The following is a 22600-nucleotide window of genomic DNA, read 5'->3' on the forward strand; positions in this document are numbered from 1 at the left end:
CCCAGCTACTGGGGAGGCTGAGGCAAGGGGATCACTTGAGCCCCAGAGTTTGAAGTTGCTGTGAGCTATGATGCCATGGCACTCTACTGAGGGTGGCAAAGTGAGACTCTGTCTCAAAAAAAAAATTAAAAAGAAATTGAAAAGAAAAATTTAAAAAAGACATTTAGGACATCATCTCTGACATAAGGAGCTTACAATCTAGTAAGGAAAACAAGCTATGTGTAAGATACAATGCAAGGAAGAAAATGAAAAATGACATTTAAAAATTGCCAAATGACCAGAGGTATGGAGGATAGCAATTGTGAAATCAGAAAGTTTAATTTGGCAGATGAGATACTTGAAAGAAAGAAGTAGGAAATGAGACTAGAAAAGAAAATTGTGGTACTAAAAATGAAAAGAAAATTGTGCACGGACTTAAACCCCAGATTAAAGAGTTTTAACTTCATGCCATAGGTAGCAAAGAACAATTACATGCTCTTTGAAATTAAAGAAATTATTGTTTAAGTGCGTCAGTCTTGCAGGGTGGCTTATTTTATGTGGACAACAGTCATTTAAATGTCTTTATTGATATTAGCAAGTGTCTTGATTTTAATCCATCAGGTACTGTAGAGCTACAAAAATGAATAAATACATTCCCTCCCCTTGAATAATTTACCACAAGTTACAGCCTGTACTTTGCTTTATAGTCACATTTTCCAAAGGCACTTTTAATCAATGTGTAGGATCTAATTTCAGAACAAACTTTCCTAATGTGCAAACAGGGCCCCTGTTCATTAATTTACATACTGTTATTCAGGTTTTGGTCATTAGCTTTTGACCTTTAGCCTTAACATACACACTCTACATAAGATGATGGAAATTTTCTGATGCCTGACTATTGGCTATTATTTTTTTCCTTCTATATTTTTTATCTTAAATATGTAAGACTCTTATCTTTATTTTACTGTACATAGTTATTCTTAAAATCTGAATTATCTTATGTACATAAATATGCTGTTGAATCCTCATATAATGAACTTTTAATTAAAATTGTATTAGGAAAAGCTCATTAGCCAGGACCTTTGAGGATTTATTCAATATTCCATTATCGATATATGGAGAACAAAAGGACCAGTCTGGCACAAGTCCCTGCCTACAGGTTGCTCACAGCCTAATAAAGGGTTTAAAACAAACAAACAAACAAACAAAAAACAGAGACAAAGAATGACAAATCCACAAGGATGTAAATGTAGTTAGTAGCAGTACTACTACTAAATTTCCAAGAAGAAAGCTGTTATTTCCTTTAGGGGCTTATAAAAGAGACTTAAAAGTGGAGATAATATATGATATAGCTCTAAAAGAGTGGGTAAAAATAGAAATTAATGTGGAAATAAGGTAAGAAGAAGGGTAATTCTAGATAGAAATAGTTTTACAAAGGCATAGAGACAGAAAAAGTATATTTAGAGAATAGTTGGTAGTTTATCTAGAACCACAGAAACCATGTAGGGAAGTAGTGGGAAATTAAGCTGAAAATTTAGGTTAGAGCTAAGGCTTTCTATTCAACTCATTTGGCAATGGCCTACTACTGAAAGGCCCTAAAGTGCCATGATTGCATTCGGGCTTGTATGAATTTTCTCTTTTGTCCCTCTGATCCTTGTAGGGTGATGCGAGTTGTGAGCTAGAGATAGTGGTTATATTCTGAGTGAAGAACTCCTGTTCTAATGGAATATCTTGCCTGGGATAGTTTGAAACTGGAAAAGCCTGAATTGGAGTTGAAGGTCTTGAGGGAGCAATTTACACAGGTCATGGCTAAGGGAGAAGTAAGGTCTAATGAGGAGATAGGCCAAGAGTCAGGAAGTAAAGGGAAGCCAGTAGGATATTGGAACAGGCTGGGAACAAGTAAGTGACTGAGACTCTTCATAGGTCAACCCTATCCATTAGTGGGTTGGTGAAAGCATTGTTGGCAGGACAGACAGAACATCAGGAAGAGTTACTAGCAATGATATGTGGTATGGTTTGCATAGTGCAAAGCAGAAGCTAGAGAACTGAAGTAGGACAGGAAATGAGATAATGGAGATTGGAACTAGCACAGTGAGTGAAAACAGAGAAGAGGAGAGAAAGACAATGTTAAAGAAAATCAACACAATTTTTAAGTAGAAGGATTAGGAAAGAGTAAAAAGAATAAAACTGTTTTTCAGGTGACTGTGAAAATGGTATATTACAAAAAAAGAAGTGCTGGGAGTTTTTTTTTAATTAGTTTTTAAAATTTGACAGTAATTATATATATTCATGGGATGCATAGTAATGCTTCAATACATGTAATATCTTGAGATCAGATCAGGGTAATTAGCATATCCATCATCTCAAATACAGTAGAACGTCCATAGTTGACCATCTCCCTACATTGACTACCTCCTTAAGTTGACCTAGTTTTCCTAGACCAGACATGTATCGTGTACATGTCAGTACAGTACGTCTAGTTCCTTATGTTGATCAGTTTGTTACTGGGATAGTTTGGAACTGGAAAAGCCTGAATTGGAGTTGAAGATCTTGAGGGAGCAATTTACACAGGTCATGGCTAAGGGGTAGAAGTAGTCAACTTACAGAGGTTCTACTGTATATGATTATGTCATCCAAGAGTAGGGACAGTTTTACCTCTTCATTTCCTTTTTGTATGCTCTGAATTTCGTTCTCTTACTCAATTGCTCTGGTTTGGACTTCCAGTACTATGTTGGGTAAGAATGGCGAGAACTGTCATCCTTGTCTCATTCTAGTTAGCTATGGATTTGTCATGCATGGCCTTTATTACGTGGAGATGCTTTCCTGTTATACCTAATTTATTAAGAATTTTTATTATTAAAAGATGATGAATTTTATCAAATGCTTTTTCTGCATCTCTTGAGATGATCATATGTTTTTTGTCCTTCATTCTATTCATGTGATGTATGATGTTTATTGATTTGTGTATGTTGACCCATCATTGCATTCTTGGGATAAATTCTACTTAATCGAAGTGTATTATCTTTTCGATATGTTGCTAGATTAGGGTTACTAGTATTTGTGTCTATGTTTATCAGGGATATTGACCTATAGTATTCTTTATTATTGTTGTTGTATCCTTGTTTTGGAATCAGGATTATTCTGGCCTCATAGAGTGAGTTGGGAAGAATTCCTTCTGCTTAAATTTTTTGGAATAGTTTAAGAAGAATTGATATTGGCTGAGTGTGTTAGCTCACTCTTGTAATCGCAGTACTCTGGGAGGCTGAGGTAGAAGGTTATTAGGAGTTTGAGACCTGCCTGAGTAAGAATGAGACCCTATCTCTGAAAGTAGCCTGGCATTATGGCAGGACCTGTAGGCAAGCTACTGAGAGGCTGAGGCAAGAGGATCGCTTAAGTGATTGTTAGTAATCAGGGAAATACAAATCAAGACCTCAATGAGAGATATTAAAAAAAAGAGAAATCTGACAATACCAGGTGTTGGAAAAGATATGGATAAAAATAGCTCTTAATCATTGCTGGTGAGGATATTAATTGGTACAGCTACTTTAGAAAAAGGGCCTAGAATTGTTTTATAATGTTAACCCTTCTCATAATCTACAACCAAGGAATTTCACTCATGAGAATATATGCAAGAGGAATTCTTGCACATATATACCAGAAGGCACATGCAATAATATTTGTAGGAATGTATATAAAAAGAGCAAAACACCAGAATCAGGACAAAGGCCCTTTGGTTGAAGAGTGAATAAATGGTGATATAGTCTAAGAATAGAATGTTATATAGCCATGAACATGATTATGTGTAATATCTACAAAGTCACGAAATGTTATTTTAAATTTAATTATAGTTTTATGAAAAATAAAATTTACTTACTGTAAAATACACAGATTTTAATTAGCCTGATGGGTTTTTATATATGGATATATTTATATAATTACCACCAAGAATAGTGTGCAGAACATTTCTATTCCCCTAAAAAGTTCCTTTGCACCCTTTTCTGCTTGATAACTCTCCATATCTTCCTCCCAAAGATAAGTGTCATTATGATCTCTTTAATCATAGATCAGTTTTATCTGTTGATGTACTCTAAATAAATGGAATCTACAGTATATAATAGCTTCTTTCACTTAGTATTATGGCTATGAGATTCAGATTGTTTGAAGTGTAGTTTTTAAATGTTATGTAGTATTTCATTGAATACAGAACAATTCATTTATCAATTCTCCTTGTTAGACATATGGGTGTTCCTGTTTTTTTTTTTTTGCTAATATACATAAAGTTGTTATGAACATTCTTGTACAAAACAGTTTGTGGATATATGCACTCATTTCACTTGGGTATACAGATAGGAGTGAAATTGCCAGGGGACACATTAGACCTATGTTAAACTTTATTAGAAATAGCCAAAGAATTTTCCAAAGTGAGTGTACCACTCACTGGCCATGTGTGAGAATTCTGGTTTGTTCCCATCCTCTCTGCTTATAATTTTTAATATGTTTTAAATCTAAATACTCTGGTAGATATGTGATGGTATCTCATTATGGCTTTAATTTGCATTTCCTAAATGACAAAATTGGTCACCTTCACCTTCCTCATACTTGTTGGCCTTTTGGAGATCATCTTTTGTGAAATGCCCATTTTTAATCTTTTCCCCATTTTTCTACTTGGCTTTATATTTTTTCCTATTTATTTGTAGAAGCTCTTTATATATTCTGGATCTGAGCCTTTGGCAGTTTGCGTGTCTGTATATGTATGTGTTATACCTAATGTCATATGAAAATTTCATTTATAGGTATATAACATATACATATACATACAAATACATACATGTGCACATGCAGAGAGTGCCAAAAAATGTATACACATTTTAAGAAAGAAAAAAACTATATTAAATTTGTAATACTGAAGTCATGTTTGACTTCTGCAATAATAAGACATGCTTAACCTAACTTGTATTCATCTTTTGTTATTGATGTACATTGAGTATCACAGTTTTTTCCTTTTTTTTGAGACAGAATTTCACTGTGTTGCCCTCGGTAGAGTGCTGTGGCATTAGGACTTAAGCTATTTTCTTACCTCAGCCTCCCAAGTGGCTAGGACTACAGGCACCCGCCACAACACCTGGCTGTTTTTTGGTTGTAGTTGTCATTGTTATTTGGCAGGCCTGGGCTGGGTTTGAACCCACCAGCTCCCATGTATGTGGCTGTCACTTAGCTGCTAAGCTACAGTTGCTGAGCCTCCTTTCTTAAAATGTACCCTCTACATATGCATATGAATTTTTTCTAGTCTATTACCTGTCTTTCCAGTTTTTTAATGTTGTCTTTTCATGAATGTTTTTTAAGTTTGATAAAATTCAATTTATTATTTTTCTTTTATATTTCAAGCTTTTTGTGTCCCATCTAGGAGCCAAGGTTCCTGCATTGCTGAGACTATTGGAATTTTTTTTTTTTTGAGACAGTCTTTCTCACTCTCAGTAGAGTGCCATGGCATTAAACCTCACAGCAACCTCAAATTCTTGGGCTCAAGCGAGTCCCTTGCCCTAGCCTCCCCAGCAGCTGGGACTACAAGCTCTGGCCACAATTCCTGACTATTTCTGGAGGGGTATCATTCTTGCTCAGGCTGGTCTCAAACTGCTGAGTTCAAGCAATCCACTTGCCTTGGCCTCCCAGAATGCTGGGATTATAGGCGTGAGTCACAGTGCCCAACCGACCGCTGGATATTCTTGAGGAAAATAAAGGAACCTTGGCTCCTATATTACACCATACATAAAAACTAATTCATGATATAACAAAGACCTAAATGTGAGAACTAAAAATATATGTTTCTAGTGGGAAACAAAGGTGATTGTCTTCATTATACTGGGATAAGCAAAAATATTACTAGATGGGACATTTTTGTTTGGTTGCTTCATTTATAATTTCTGGAAGACTTATGGCGTGTAGCCCTGGGCCACTTATTTATTGGGTTGTCCAAGAATCTGTTGCAATTTCTCCTTCAGTTGCTAGTAAGCAAGAAAAGAGTGATAGAGTAAGTTATTGGAGGGATTTGTTAAATAATAGGGAAAGCCTGGACTCCATATCACTGAGTTCAGGCTTGATATCACATGTGAATGTAGGAAGCAAGGAATTAAATATTTCCAAATAGTGTATTCTAGATCCTTTGCTCTTTACAATCTCTGTGGAATGAGAAATAAGGTTATTTCTTTGAGTTCAAAGGCACTTAGAGTGTCAGTTGCTAAGCTCTTGGTTGTATGTGTATGTAAACCAGGCATTTGAAAGATCGCTAGAGATGCAGATTCACTCTACCTAGGCCATCTTTGCTTTTCATGGTAGTACTGGATGGTAAAAATGACAGTACAGGCTGAAATTGTAAAGAATGATCTTAATAATGAGAAAAATTATGATTGTTCTATGGCTGTTAAAATTTTTTGTCAAAATATTAACAGGGAGTGGGGCCACATCTATGGTGCATCTTAGAATGGGTACAGGCGATTGCACTAATGTACACAGCTATGATTTAACAATAAAAAAAAAAGGAAAAAATATTAACAGGGAGTGTAACCAGTATAAGGGGTAATAGGATGTTATAAAATTGTTGAGAATACTGACCTTCTTAAAACAGGGTGACTAGTAGAACCACAGGATTAATTGCATAATCATCTTCATTTTTAGTTAGTACCTTTCCATTCTTAATGTTTGTCTATTTAACCATGACTATGTTAAACTCCCCAAATCCTCAACAGTGTATGCAAATGGCTACCCTTAAAGTGTACTGTCTCCTAGTTTTCTATGTGATGCTTAACACTGTAATACATCTACATACCAGATTAATATAGAATCACTCCATAGCTATGTTCACACCAGAACTTCTCATTTTAATCTAAATGTGACTCAAACTTCTTGTCCAAATTTTCTGTAACAGTCTTGAATTTAGAGCAAAAATATTGAAGACATTCCTAGTCAAGGCAATAGCCATTTGACCCTACATTCTTGTACTTTTCAGCACATTGAATGGGATATTGTATTTGGGAAAATATAGTTAATATGAAATGGTCAATTTTGCTATAGTATAGTCATATCTGGGATAAGAAGAGTACACTGAATCAGTTATAACCAGCCATATTATATGTAATAGCTTCCAGACAGATAATGGCTTTTCAACTAAATATCTATATTCTTAGACATAGCACTTGACTAATCAACTGAATATAGATTTTTTTACCTAGACATTTTGATGTTGTACAGACTTACCTACAAGTCAAACCCACTAGAAACTTCTTTTGCTCTTTCAGCCATCCTATCAGTTTTCTAAGAACAGCATTATAAGGGGTCTTTAGGTTTCAGGAGATTTTTCTGGGCAGTGTTCTTTGCACAAGCATTCTGCATGGTTCTTTTAAGCCTAAAGACCCTCACAACCTTTAAATATTATAAATGATGTTATGTGAGAGGTGTGAGTCATATCAGCCCAGGGGGACTGTGCTCCAATGGACATGAGAAGTTTTGATGCTTATTCAACATTATAATTTTTACATGTGACTATTACTGAATTGGTGAGAATATATTACTAAAAGATGAAGGAATCTTTTCAGTTATCTAAGCTCTTTATAACACAAAAAATTCTTTGTTAATATAGGGCAATACACTTTCTTCAGTGAGACCAACCAATGTATTAGAAATGATGAAAGAATGGAAAAATAACCCAGAAAGTGATGAGGAAAATACAACCAATAAGAAAAATGATAAGTTCATTCAAGGAAAGTTGACAAGTTACCAACCTGATGTCAATAACACTTTCAGTCAAGAAGAGGAAAAACAGGTAAGAAGAACCATCAAAACAAGTAGGAAGAACAATTGTTACATTTCTCCAAACTATAAAATACCCTCATAACACTTGGGATATTTTTTGCAACTCTGACTTTTTTGTTGGTAGTTTGTAATAAAGAACCTGGACTACATAGCAAGTAAAGTTCTTCCTACTTTATACACTATTATAGACTATCATAATTTAACAATGTGGCTGGCCTACGTGCTTATTTTCAGATAAGTCATTAACATAGATCAGGGGTCGCACACTTTTTCTGTAAGAGAACAAATAGTAAATATTATGTCCTATAGGCTATAACAGACTCTGTCACAGCTACCTAACTCTGATGTTATTAGCATGAAAACACCCATAGACAATAAATGAATGAGTATGGTTATGTTCCAACTAAACTTTGGTTTTTGTTTGTTTGTTTTTTGTTTTGTTTTTTGAGACAGAGTCTCACTATGTCACCCTTGGTAGAGTGCCGTGGAGTCAAGCTCACAGCAACCTCAAACTCTTGGGCTTAAGCAATTCTCTTGCCTCAGCCTCCCAAGTAGCTGGGACTACAGGCACCCACCACAACACCTGGATATTTTGTTTTTGTTGTTGCAGTTGTCATTGTTGTTAAGTTGGCCTGGGCCAGGCTCGAACCCACCAGCTTTGGTGTATATGGCTCGCGCCGTAACCACTGTGTACCATTAGCTGAGCCTAATCTTTATTTTTTTTTTTTTAACAAAAAAGATGGTATGACAGATTTGGTCCATGGGAAGCGTGTACCTCCCGTGGGTATAAGTATTTGTATATATGTGAGTGTTAATGCATGCATATACATATATGCAATGTATGTATGTGAATGTCAGTATGTGTGTACATGTGTATGTGTGAGTACAGGTGTACATAAAGTGCCAAGTTAGCCAACAGTTGTTGTTGCAGTTGTCATTGTTGTCATTAATAATTTTTATGCTTTATCAGGTTATAGAACTTGGAATGGGTCTATGTATTCCTTAGAAAATAGTTGTTACAAAAAAAAATTTTTTTAAAGAAAATAGTTGTTACATTATCCAATTATTTATCTTTATTTTATGATAACTAAAATTTTATTTTTATTTTTTATTGTTGGGGATTCATTGAGGGTACAATAAGCCAGGTTACACTGATTGCAATTGTTAGGTAAAGTCCCTCTTGTAATCATGTCTTGCCCCCATAAAGTGTGACACACACAAAGGCCACACCCCCCACTCCGTCTCTCTTTCTGCTTCCCCCCACATAACCTTAATTGTCATTAATTGTCCTCATATCAAAATTGAGTACATAGGATTCATGCTTCTCCATTCTTGTGATGCTTTACTAAGAATAATGTCTTCCACTTCCATCCAGGTTAATACGAAGGATTTAAAGTCTCCATTTTTTTTAATGGCTGAATAGCATTCCATGGTATACATATACCACAGTTTGTTAATCCATTCCTGGCTTGGTGGGCATTTAGGCTGTTTCCACATTTAGGTGATTGTAAATTGAGCTGCAATAAACAGTCTAGTACAAGTGTCCTTATGATAAAAGGATTTTTTTCCTTCTGGGTAGATGCCCAGTAATGCGATTGCAGGATCAAATGGGAGATCTAGCTTGAGTGCTTTGAGGTTTCTCCATACTTCCTTCCAGAAAGGTTGTACTAGTTTGCAGTCCCACCAGCAGTGTAAAAGTGTTCCCTTCTCGCCACATCCACGCCAGCATCTGCAGTTTTGAGATTTTGTGATGTGGGCCATTCTCACTGGGGTTAGATGATATCTCAGGGTGGTTTTGATTTGCATTTCTCTAATATATAGAGATGATGAACATTTTTTCATGTGTTTGTTAGCCATTCGACTGTCATCTTTAGAGAAAGTTCTATTCATGTCTCTTGCCCATTGATATAAGGGATTGTTGGCTTTTTTCATGTGGATTAATTTGAGTTCTCTATAGATCCTAGTTATCAAGCTTTTGTCTGATTGAAAATATGCAAATATCCTTTCCCATTGTGTATGTTGTCTCTTTGCTTTGGTTATTGTCTCCTTAGCTGTACAGAAGCTTTTCAGTTTAATGAAGTCCCATTTGTTTATTTTTGTTGGTGTTGCAATTGCCATGGCAGTCTTCTTCATGAAGTCTTTCCCCAGGCCAATATCTTCCAGTGTTTTTCCTATGCTTTCTTGGAGGGTTTTTATTGTTTCATGCCTTAAGTTTAAGTCCTCTATCCATCTTGAATCAGTTTTTGTGAGTGGGGAAAGGTGTGGGTCCAGTTTCAGTCTTTTACATGTAGACATCCAGTTCTCCCAACACCATTTATTGAATAGGGAGTCTTTCTTGTTTGTTTATCAAAGATTAGGTGGTTGTAAAATGTTAGTTTCATTTCTTGGTTTTCAATTCGATTCCAAGTGTCTATGTCTCTGTTTTTGTGCCAGTACCATGCTGTCTTGAGCACTATGGCTTTGTAGTACAGACTAAAATCTGGTATGCTGATGCCCCCAGCTTTCTTTTTGTTACAGAGAACTGCCTTAGCTATATGGGGTTTTTTCCGGTTCCATACAAAACGCAGAATCATTTTTTCCAAATCTTGAAAGTACGATGTTGGTATTTTGATAGGAATGGCATCGAATAGGTAGATTGCTTTGGGAAATATAGACATTTTAACAATGTTGATTCTTCCCATCCATGAGCATGGTATGTTCTTCCATTTGTTAATATCCTCTGCTATTTCCTTTCTGAGGATTTCATAGTTTTCTTTATAGAGGTCCTTCACCTCCTTCGTTAGGTATATTCCTAGGTATTTCATTTTCTTTGAGACTATGGTGAAGGGAGTTGTGTCCTTAATTAGCTTCTCATCTTGACTGTTATTGGTGTACACAAAGGCTACTGACTTGTGGACATTGATTTTATATCCTGAAACATTACTATATTTTTTGATGACTTCTAGGAGTCTTGTGGTTGAGTCTTTGGGGTTCTCTAAGTATAAGATCATGTCGTCAGCAAAGAGGGAGAGTTTGACCTCCAATGCTCCCATTTGGATTCCCTTTATTTCCTTGTCTTGCCTAATTGTATTGGCTAGAACTTCCAGCACTATGTTGAATAGTAAAGGTGACAGAGGACAACCTTGTCTGGTTCCAGTTCTAAGAGGAAAAGCTTTCGGTTTTACTCCATTCAGTAAAATATTGGCTGTGGGTTTGTCATAGATAGCTTCAATCAGTTTTAGAAATGTGCCACCTATGCCTATACTCTTCAGTGTTCTAATTAGAAAAGGATGCTGGATTTTATCAAATGCTTTTTCTGCGTCTATTGAGAGGACCATGTGATCTTTATTTTTGCCTCTGTTAATATGGTTGATAACGTTTATGGACTTGAGTATGTTAAACCAGCCTTGCATCCCTGGGATGAAGCCTACTTGATCATGATGAATGACTTTTTTGATGATAAGCTGTAATCTATTGGCTAGGATTTTGTTGAGAATTTTTGCATCTATATTCATGAGTGAGATTGGTCTGAAATTCTCCTTTTTGTTTGGGTCTTTTCTTGGTTTTGGTATGAGGTTGATGTTTGCTTCATAGAATGTGTTGGGGAAGATTCCTTCTTACTCAATTTCTTGGAATAATTTCTGCAGTACAGGAATAAGCTCTTCCTTGAAGGTTTGATAGAATTCTGGAGTGAAGCCATCTGGACCAGGGCATTTTTTGGTTGGAAGATTTTTTATTGTTTCTTTGATCTCAGTACTTGAAATTGGTCTGTTCAGCAGCTCTATTTCTTCCTGGCTGAGTCTAGGGAGAGGGTGTGATTCCAAATATTGATCCATTTCCTTCACATTGTCAAATTTCTGGGCATAGAGTTTCTGGTAGTATTCAGAGATGATCTCTTGTATCTCTGTGGGATCAGTTGTTATTTCCCCTTTATCATTTCTGATTGAGGTTAAAGATTTTACTTTACTATTCCTTGTTAGTCTGCCCAATGGTTTATCTATTTTATTTTTTCAAAAAACCAACTCCTTGTTTCATTAATTTTCTGAATGATTCTTTTGTTTTCAATTTCATTGATCTCTGATTTGATTTTGGATATTTCTTTTCTTCTACTGAGTTTAGGCTTAGATTGTTCTTCTTTTTCCAAATCCATAAGATGGCTTGTGAGATTGTTGATGTGCTCTCTTTCTGTTTTTCGAGTGTAGGCATCTAAAGCGATGAATTTTCCTCTCAAAACTGCTTTTGCAGTATCCCACAGGTTTTGGTAGCTTGTGTCTTCATTGTTGTTATGCTCAAGGAAGTTAATGATTTCCTGTTTTATTTCTTCCTGCACCCATCTGTTATTCAATAGAAGATTGTTTAATTTCCATGCCTTTGGGTGGGGTCGAGCATTTTTGTTACAGTTGAGTTCCACCTTTAGTGCCTTATGGTCTGAGAAGATACGGGTAAAATTTCAATTCTTTTGATTCTGTTGATATTTGTTTTGTGTCCCAGGATATGATCGGTTTTGGAGAATGTTCCATGGGGTGATGAGAAGAATGTATATTCTTTATCTTTGGGGTGGAGTGTTCTATATGCGTCTATCAAGCATAGTTGTTCTAGGGTCTCATTTAAATCTCTTATATCTTTGTTTAATTTCTGTTTAGAGGATCTGTCCAGCTCTGTAAGACGAGTGTTAAAGTCCCCTGTTATCTGATAATACCATGTTATTATGTTATTATGGTATTATCAGATATCATATTGCTCAGACGGAGTAAGGTCTGTTTCAAGAATCTGGGAGCATTTAAATTGGGTGCATAAATATTTAGAATTGAAATGTCTTCTTGTTGTATTTTTCCCTTGACCAATATAAAGTGACCATCTTTGTCTTTTTTGACTTTAATTGCTTTAAATCAACGTGTATCTGAAAATAAGATTGCAACTCCTCTTTTCTTCTGAATTCCATTTGCCTGAAAAATTGTCTTCCAACCCTTGATTTGGAACTTTAATTTGTCTTTTGAAGCCAGGTGTGTTTCTTGCAGACAGCAAATGGATGGCTTGTGTTTTTTAATCCAGTCAGCCAATCTATGTCTCTTCAGTGGGGAATTCAAGCCATTAACATTTATTGAGATAATTGATAAGTGTGGTAGTATATTATTCATCTTATTTTGTGAGAGTCCATTGCTTAGTTTTATCTTTTGCATCAGTGTGGAGGTTAGGTTCTGTCCTTTAATTTCTGAGTTCTTACTTTGCTGCTGATCCATTGTGGTGGTCAGTGTGCAGAACAGGTTGAAGTATTTCCTGTAGAGCTGGTCTTGTTGTGGCGAATTTCCTCAATGTTTGTATATCCGTAAATGATTTGACTTCTCTGTCAATTTTGAAGCTTAGCTTAGCAGGGTACAGAATTCTGGGCTGGAAATTGTTCTGTTTAAGTAGATTAAAGGTAGATGACCATTGTCTTCTTGCTTGGAAAGTTTCATTAGAGAAGTCTGCAGTCACTCTGATGGATTTGCCCCTGTAGGTCAACTGGCACTTACTCCTGGCAGCTTGCAGAATCTTTTCTTTTGTCTTGACTTTGGACAGGTTCATCACAATGTGTCTTGGAGAAGCTCGGTTAGAGTTGAGGCGACCTGGGGTCCGATATCCCTCTGAAAGCAGTGTGTCAGAATCTTTGGTGATATGTGGGAAATTTTCTTTTATAATATTCTCTAGTATGGCTTCCATTCCTCTGGGGCATTCTTCTTCCCCTTCTGAAATTCCTATAACTCATATGTTGGAACGCTTCATAAAGTCCTATACTTCTGACAGTGAACATTCTGCTTTCTCTCTCTTCTTTTCTGCCTCTTTTTCTATCTGAGTTATCTCAAGAACTTTGTCTTCTACCTCTGAAATTCTTTCTTCTGCATGGTCTAACCTGTTGCTGATACTTTCCATTGCATCTTTAAGTTCCCTAATTGACTGTTTCATTTACTTCAGCTCTGCTATATCCTTTTTATATTCTTCATATCGTTCATCTCTGATTTGATTCTGTTTTTGGATTTCCTTTTGGTTATTTTCCACTTTATTAGCAGTTTCCTTCATTGTTTCCATCATTTCTTTCATTGTTTTCAACATGTGTATTCTAAATTCCCTTTCTGTCATTCCTAACATTTCTGTATAGGTGGAATCCTCTGCAGTAGCTACCTCATGGTCCCTTGGAGGGGTTGTTCTGGATTGGTTCTTCATGTCACCTGGAGTTTTCTGCTGATTCTTCCTCATGAGTGATTTCTTTTATCTGTTTCCTTGCCCTAATTTTCCTTTCACTTCCTCTTGCTCTTTAAGTTCTCGTGCCTGTGGAAGTTGCGGGCGGGTTTAGACGGATTGAACACACGCGACCACTTGCCATTTTTCCACTGTTTTAGTCCTCCTCTTGGGGTCCAGAAGTCTCTCGCTGACTCCCTGTATCCTCAGAGGGGTGATGATAGGCAGATCCCACCAGCCAGAGATGCCTGGAGTCCTATCTCCCCAGACTCACGGTGCCCAGATGCAAGGAAGCTGTTACTCGGCCGCCATCTTGCTCCTCCTCAATAACTAATATTTTAATATGGATTTATATTTAACCTTATTAGTTGTGAATACAGTTTTTTGTGAATAGATTTACCATATTTTGCCATCTATAATGTGTAATTTTTTGCCCATATTTTTGAGGGGAAAATATGGATGCACATTATGCATGTACATTATATTGCTCAGGAGTGGGAAAGCCCAGTTGGCCTCGTGGGACTGCTGTACCCCCCTGCCTGACCCCACCAGGCACAAGGAGTTCTAGTCCAGAAGTATCTGGAATCCTGTGGGAGCAGGCTGAAGTAGCCTCCCTTGGGTACTGCAATGAGGGGAGGGGATAGTGGTGGGTTAATGAGGTAGACTGTGGCCTCGTGGAGCAAGGGCTAAGGCCCGGGTACATGCAGGGGACTGGAGGCCCTGCTCAGGCCCCAAGGACCCATCTGGCTGCTCACTGACTGAGTGGTCTCAGAAACTCCTGCCCTGCAGCCACACATGTGGCCATCTTGGCCACAGCCCCCAACATGACAGGGAAGGAAGGGCTCCTGAGAGAGAAGGAAGGGGCACACTTCACAGGATGGGCAGCTATGGGAGAGTGGTGTGATCTGATCTGCATATTTACTAGGGGAGCTTTAGCCCTGTGGAGATGTGTCTCTTCAGCCAAGAGCTGCCCACTTTCTTAAGGGCATTACCCTAGAAGTTAGAGCCAAAAATGAGGTTGCACATTATAAGTGGGAATGCAGTATACATGGCAAAAAGTAGGGTAGTATCATTGTGATTAATTCTAGATTGTGCTCTATTAACTGGATATCCTGACAAAGTTTACTCTCTCCTGGCCCCCACTTTCTTTTTGCTCCTGTGTTTTCAGAAAATTTTTCTGTATATGTTCTCCTTGAAGTTTAATGAACATCTTTTAGCTCTTGCTTAATAACTGAGCATCCTGCCCAGGGACTCTTCGCCTCAGGGCAGCCCAGACTTCTTGTGAGGAGTTGCTGCCTTCTGATTCTCTGATGCTTGGAGACAAGGAGAATGTGGAGAGAGACTTCAGGGTAGACCCTGGACCAGACCCAGGGAGGTGCAGCATTCCTAGCCCACACCCCTCCATGACAGGAGTCCTGTCAGAGACTTGCTGAAAAGGACCGATAGAGTGATTTTGATTTACTAGCTGAGAACTTCTATTACTTCATAGCAAATGCCTAAATAATAAGCTTAATGTAATGATTTAGATATTTTAAAATAATCATAATGTAACTTTAATGAGCTTATTGAATTCCCTCCTCCTTCTTGAGTCTGTTAACAACTCCTGCAACTCACGCTTAGTGACTGTGTGTATTTTATATTCTCTTTAAAAATAATACCCTAAAGTTTGCATTTCTTTTTGAACATAGTTTAAAGATTTTTCTGCTGGCTAACTTGGCACTTTATGTACACCTGTACTCACACATACACATGTATACACATACTGACATTCACATACATACATCGCATATATGTATATTCATGCATTAACACTCACATATATACAAATACTTATACCCACGGGAGGTACACACTTCCTTGCAGTCTTGGATTTTATCTGTGTTTATCACTGAGAATGACATAAAATAGCCTTGTGGACCAAATGTCTTTGATTTCCTTTTCCATTGCTGGGTCACATCTTTCCCTCTCTGCCTTCTTCAGTCCCCCCTGCAAGTCACAAGTAGTGAGACTTATTATGCTGTTCTCAGCTACTTCCAACTAGGGCACAGAAGAATTGCAATTGGGGTTGTTTATAGATGCTAGAACAGTAACCAGTGGATTGAAATTTTAAGAATAAAGGCCGAAAATTCAAGAGTACTGCATATAGAATTTTAAGAATGTAGTTTTCTTCAGCAAGAAGAACTTTTTTATAATCAGAGTCCACCAGCAATGGAAAAGGCTGGGCCATAGGTAGTAAACCCTTCATCTCCCAATCATTGGAAGGTAAAGCAGACTCCAGAAAGCTACTTGTTATAAATGCTATAGCAGGAATTCTTGCAAGATGGGTAGGAGTTTGCCCTCATTGTCCTCAGTGGAACTTTCCCATGATTAGGTTTGAGCTGTGATATCTTGGGAGGAATAACTGCATCTTGGTTGGGAATTATTCTGAAAAGTATTGCCCCTTAAAAGAAACAGACTTATGCATTAACATGTTAAGTTTTTCATAAATTTTTATGAATAAGTGTTTTATTTTTGTTAATTATATTGCAGTTAAGTTTATGTTAAGAAATTTCTAAACTTCATTAACAATACATAACAGAGTATAAAAATACTGAAGTGATAACTGACAATAGGATTGGTCACATGTCAATCATTCTTAAAAGTGAACTTTGATTTTATTAAAAATGTTCTATGAATATTGAAATATTTTCCATGGGAAAAGTTTTGCTTATTAAAATTAGATTATATGACAATTTCTTATGATAACATAAATAATTGATACCAGCTAAACTAAAAACATATATGAGATCCTTTCTCCATTAAATATTTGAAATTTGGCTTTAACTTAAATGGAAGTCTCCCAGCAGTTCCTGCTTTCCACCGTATCATTGTTCTCTTCTCTGGAGACTCTGATAAATCCTTTTAGAGTTCCTGATTTTGTATTTCTCATGAGCTAGGGTAATCACACCTTTTAGATAAGTGGCAGAGTTCTTGGAAGACTAGCAGGGAGAGTTAAGTGTGGATTTGTTGAAAACAACAACAAAACACTTGAACCAAGCACCTCCCTTCCTCCCTAAGTAACAATCTCTTAGTTCCAGATATTTTGGACATTATGGAAGGATAGTGTCTGTGTCTCCTCATTGTTCATATTTGAACTAAGATATCACACTATACTTTTTTCAAATTTATTTTAAAATAGTTGGCACTTGGCAGTGTTTTTTTTTTTTATTTCTTCCTTTTATAGGTAATGGTACCCTTTGAGAACAGAAATACTCTCTTCATGTGTATCTTGTTTCTTACATGCCAAAAATATTCAGATAATGTTGTGTTGTTAGTAACCCTTTCAGTTCCCTAAGACAAAGTCTTTTCTGCTTTATCCGGTAGACCTGACTTTCATTACTACAACAGCACCGGACCATCTTTAGATGGAACACTTGGCAGATTGCTTATTGTAGCATGCCCTTTGACATTGGGTCTTTAGTGATTCCTGATAAATGGTACCATATTTGGATGATTCATAAGCTCAGAAAACAATTGGAGAGAATTGAATGTCTGTAATTAAATTGCACCTCCCCATTAACCATGGAGGGAGGGGCTAGACTCTCTGGATGGGATAGAAGTATGTTTGCATTACAGAATTCTTGCTTCATAATGAAGAATCCTGGTAGTTGTTAAATTGCTTATTAAACACAGTCTTGAATGAACGTGTTTCATGAATATGGAAGACATTTGTGATTATTTTCATTTTTTTTTTATTGTTGGGGATTCATTGAGGGTACAATAAGCCTGGTTACACTGATTGCAATTGTTAGGTAAAGTCCCTCTTGCAATCATGTCTTGCCCCCATAAAGTGTGACACACACCAAGGCCCCACCCACCTCCCTCCTTCCCTCTTTCTGTTCCCCCCCATAACCATAATTGTCATTAATTGTCCTCATATCAAAATTGAGTACATAGGATTCATGCTTCTCCATTCTTGTGATGCTTTACTAAGAATAATGTCTTCCACGTCGATCCAGGTTAATACGAAGGATGTAAAGTCTCCATTTTTTTTTTAATGGCTGAATAGTATTCCATGGTATACATATACCACAGCTTCTTAATCCATTCCTGGGTTGGTGGGCATTTAGGCTGTTTCCACATTTTGGCGATTGTAAATTGAGCTGCAATAAACAGTCTAGTACAAGTGTCCTTATGATAAAAGGATTTGTTTCCTTCTGGGTAGATGCCCAGTAATGGGATTGCAGGATCAAATGGGAGATCTAGCTTGAGTGCTTTGAGGTTTCTCCATACTTCCTTCCAGAAAGGTTGTACTAGTTTGCAGTCCCACCAGCAGTGTAAAAGTGTTCCCTTCTCTCCACATCCACGCCAGCATCTGCAATTTTGAGATTTTGTGATGTGGGCCATTCTCACTGGGGTTAGATGATATCTCAGGGTTGTTTTGATTTGCATTTCTCTAATATATAGAGATGATGAACATTTTTTCATGTGTTTGTTAGCCATTCGTCTGTCGTCTTTAGAGAAAGTTCTATTCATGTCTCTTGCCCATTGATATAAGGGATTGTTGGCTTTTTTCATGTGGATTAATTTGAGTTCTCTATAGATCCTAGTTATCAAGCTTTTGTCTGATTGAAAATATGCAAATATCCTTTCCCATTGTGTATGTTGTCTCTTTGCTTTGGTTATTGTCTCCTTAGCTGTACAGAAGCTTTTCAGTTTAATGAAGTCCCATTTGTTTATTTTTGTTGGTGTTGCAATTGCCATGGCAGTCTTCTTCATGAAGTCTTTCCCCAGGCCAATATCTTCCAGTGTTTTTCCTATGCTTTCTTGGAGGGTTTTTATTGTTTCATGCCTTAAGTTTAAGTCCTCTATCCATCTTGAATCAATTTTTGTGAGAGGGGAAAGGTGTGGGTCCAGTTTCAGTCTTTTACATGTAGACATCCAGTTCTCCCAACACCATTTATTGAATAGGGAGTCTTTCTTGTTTGTTTATCAAAGATTAGGTGGTTGTAAAATGTTAGTTTCATTTCTTGGTTTTCAATTCGATTCCAAGTGTCTATGTCTCTGTTTTTGTGCCAGTACCATGCTGTCTTGAGCACTATGGCTTTGTAGTACAGACTAAAATCTGGTATGCTGATGCCCCCAGCTTTCTTTTTGTTACAGAGAACTGCCTTAGCTATACGGGGTTTTTTCCGGTTCCATACAAAACGCAGAATCATTTTTTCCAAATCTTGAAAGTACGATGTTGGTATTTTGATAGGAATGGCATTGAATAGGTAGATTACTTTGGGAAGTATAGACATTTTAACAATGTTGATTCTTCCCATCCATGAGCATGGTATGTTCTTCCATTTGTTAATATCCTCTGCTATTTCCTTTCTGAGGATTTCATAGTTTTCTTTATAGAGGTCCTTCACCTCCTTCGTTAGGTATATTCCAAGGTATTTCATTTTCTTTGAGACTATGGTGAAGGGAGTTGTGTCCTTAATTAGCTTCTCATCTTGACTGTTATTGGTGTACACAAAGGCTACTGACTTGTGGACATTGATTTTATATCCTGAAACATTACTGTATTTTTTGATGACTTCTAGGAGTCTTGTGGTTGAGTCTTTGGGGTTCTCTAAGTATAAGATCATGTCGTCAGCAAAGAGGGAGAGTTTGACCTCCAATGCTCCCATTTGGATTCCCTTTATTTCCTTGTCTTGCCTAATTGTATTGGCTAGAACTTCCAGCACTATGTTGAATAGTAAAGGTGACAGAGGACAACCTTGTCTGGTTCCAGTTCTAAGAGGAAAAGCTTTCGGTTTTACTCCATTCAGTAAAATATTGGCTGTGGGTTTGTCATAAATAGCTTCGATCAGTTTTAGAAATGTGCCACCTATGCCTATACTCTTCACTGTTCTAATTAGAAAAGGATGCTGGATTTTATCAAATGCTTTTTCTGCGTCTATTGAGAGGACCATGTGATCTTTATTTTTGCCTCTGTTAATATGGTGGATAACGTTTATAGACTTGCGTATGTTAAACCAGCCTTGCATCCCTGGGATGAAGCCTACTTGATCATGATGAATGACTTTTTTGATGATAAGCTGTAATCTATTGGCTAGGATTTTGTTGACAATTTTTGTGTCTATGTTCATGAGTGAGATTGGTCTGAAATTCTCCTTTTTGTTTGGGTCTTTTCCTGGTTTTGGTATCAGGGTGATTTTTGCTTCATAGAATGTGTTGGGGAAGATTCCTTCTTCCTCAATTTTTTGGAATAATTTCTGCAGTACAGGAATAATCTCTTCCTTGAAGGTTGATAGAATTCTGGATTGAAGCCATCTGGAGCAGGGCATTTTTTGGTTGGATGATTTTTTATTGTTTCTTTGATCTCAGTGCTTGAAATTGGTCTGTTCAGCAGCTCTATTTCTTCCTGGCTGAGTCTAGGGAGAGGGTGTGATTCCAAATATTGATCCATTTCTTTCACATTGTCAAATTTCTGGGCATAGAGTTTCTGGTAGTATTCAGAGATGATCTCTTGTATCTCTGTGGGATCAGTTGTTATTTCCCCTTTATCATTTCTGATTGAGGTTACTAGAGATTTTACTTTTCTATTCCTCGTTAGTCTGGCCAATGGTTTATCTATTTTATTTATTTTTTCAAAAAAACAACTCCTTGTTTCATTAATTTTCTGAATGATTCTTTTGTTTTCAATTTCATTGATCTCTGATTTGATTTTGGAGATTTCTTTTCTTCTACTGAGTTTAGGCTTAGATTGTTCTTCTTTTTCCAATTCCATAAGATCTCTTGTGAGATTGTTGATGTGCTCTCTTTCTGTTTTTCAAATGTAGGCATCTAAAGTGATGAATTTTCCTCTCAAAACTGCTTTTGCAGTATCCCACAGGTTTTGGTAGCTTGTGTCTTCATTGTTGTTATGCTCAAGGAAGTTAATGATTTCCTGTTTTATTTCTTCCTTCACCCATCTGTTATTCAACAGAAGATTGTTTAGTTTCCATGCCTATGTCTTTGGGTGGGGTCGAGCATTTTTGTTAGAGTTGAGTTCCAGCCTTAGTGCCTTATGGTCTGAGAAGATACAAGGTAAAATTTCAGTTCTTTTGATTCTGTTGATATTTGTTTTGTGTCTCAGGATATGATCAGTTTTGGAGAATGTTCCATGGGGTGATGAGAAGAATGTATATTCTTTATCTTTCGGATGGAGTGTTCTATATGCGTCTATCAAGCACAGTTGTTCTAGGGTCTCATTTAAGTCTCTTATATCCTTGTTTAATTTCTGTTTAGAGGATCTGTCCAGCTCTGTAAGAGGAGTGTTAAGGTCCCCTGTTATTATGGTATTATCAGATATCGTATTGCTCAGACTGAGTAAGGTCTGTTTCAAGAATCTGGGAGCATTTAAATTGGGTGCATAGATATTTAGAATTGAAATGTCTTCTTGTTGTATTTTTCCCTTGACCAATATAAAGTGATCATCTTTGTCTTTTTTGACTTTAGTTGCTTTAAATCCACATGTATCTGAAAATAAGATTGCAACTCCTCTTTTCTTCTGAATTCCATTTGCCTGAAAAATTGTCTTCCAACCCTTGACTCGGAGCTTTAATTTGTCTTTCGAAGCCAGGTGTGTTTCTTGCAGACAGCAAATGGATGGCTTGTGTTTTTTAATCCAGTCAACCAATCTATGTCTCTTCAGTGGGGAATTCAAGCCATTAACATTTATTGAGATAATTGATAAGTGTGGTAGTATTCTATTCGTCTTATTTTGTGAGAGTCCATTGCTTAGTTTTATCTTTTGCATCTGTGTGGAGGTTAGGTTCTGTCCTTTAATTTCTGAGTTCTTACTTTGCTGCTGATCCATTGTGGTGGTCAGTGTGCAGAACAGGTTGAAGTATTTCCTGTAGAGCTGGTCTTGTTGTGGCGAATTTCCTCAATGTTTGTATATCCGTAAATGATTTGATTTCTCCGTCAATTTTGAAGCTTAGCTTAGCAGGGTACAGAATTCTGGGCTGGAAATTGTTCTGTTTAAGTAGATTAAAGGTAGATGACCATTGTCTTCTTGCTTGGAAAGTTTCATTAGAGAAGTCTGCAGTCACTCTGATGGATTTGCCCCTGTAGGTCAACTGGCGCTTACTCCTGGCAGCTTGCAGAATTTTTTCTTTTGTCTTGACTTTGGACAGGTTCATCACAATGTGTCTTGGAGAAGCTCGGTTAGAGTTGAGGCGACCTGGGGTCCGATATCCCTCTGAAAGCAGTGTGTCAGAATCTTTGGTGATATGTGGGAAATTTTCCTGTATAATATTCTCTTGTATGGCTTCCATTCCTCTGGGGCATTCTTCTTCCCCTTCTGGAATTCCTATAACTCGTATGTTGGAACGCTTCATAAAGTCCCATAATTCTGACAGTGAATGTTCTGCTTTCTCTCTCTTCTTTTCTGCCTCTTTTACTATCTGAGTTATCTCAAAAACTTTGTCTTCTACCTCTGAAATTCTTTCTTCTGCATGGTCTAACCTGTTGCTGATACTTTCCATTGCTTCTTTAAGTTCCCTGATTGTTTCATTTCCTTCAGCTCTGCTGTATCCTTTTTATATTCTTCATATCGTTCATCTCTGATTTGATTCTGTTTTTGGATTTCCTTCTGGTTATTTTC

At 37.0% G+C, this 22600-nt stretch overlaps 1 protein-coding gene across 2 annotated transcripts in view; it reads left to right on the forward strand.

Moving 5' to 3' along the window:
* STK33 (serine/threonine kinase 33) overlaps window positions 1-22600 on the forward strand; it is a 321663-nt gene that overhangs the window by 276986 nt on the left and 22077 nt on the right. For both annotated transcript variants that reach the window (XM_053562040.1, XM_053562041.1), the window contains one exon: window positions 7613-7795. In XM_053562040.1, coding sequence (XP_053418015.1) covers window positions 7613-7795 — 183 coding nt within the window. The remainder of the gene's footprint in view (window positions 1-7612; window positions 7796-22600) is intronic.

Source organism: Nycticebus coucang, chromosome 14, assembly GCF_027406575.1.
Source record: "Nycticebus coucang isolate mNycCou1 chromosome 14, mNycCou1.pri, whole genome shotgun sequence".
In the NCBI taxonomy this organism is placed as follows: Eukaryota; Metazoa; Chordata; class Mammalia; order Primates; family Lorisidae; genus Nycticebus; species Nycticebus coucang.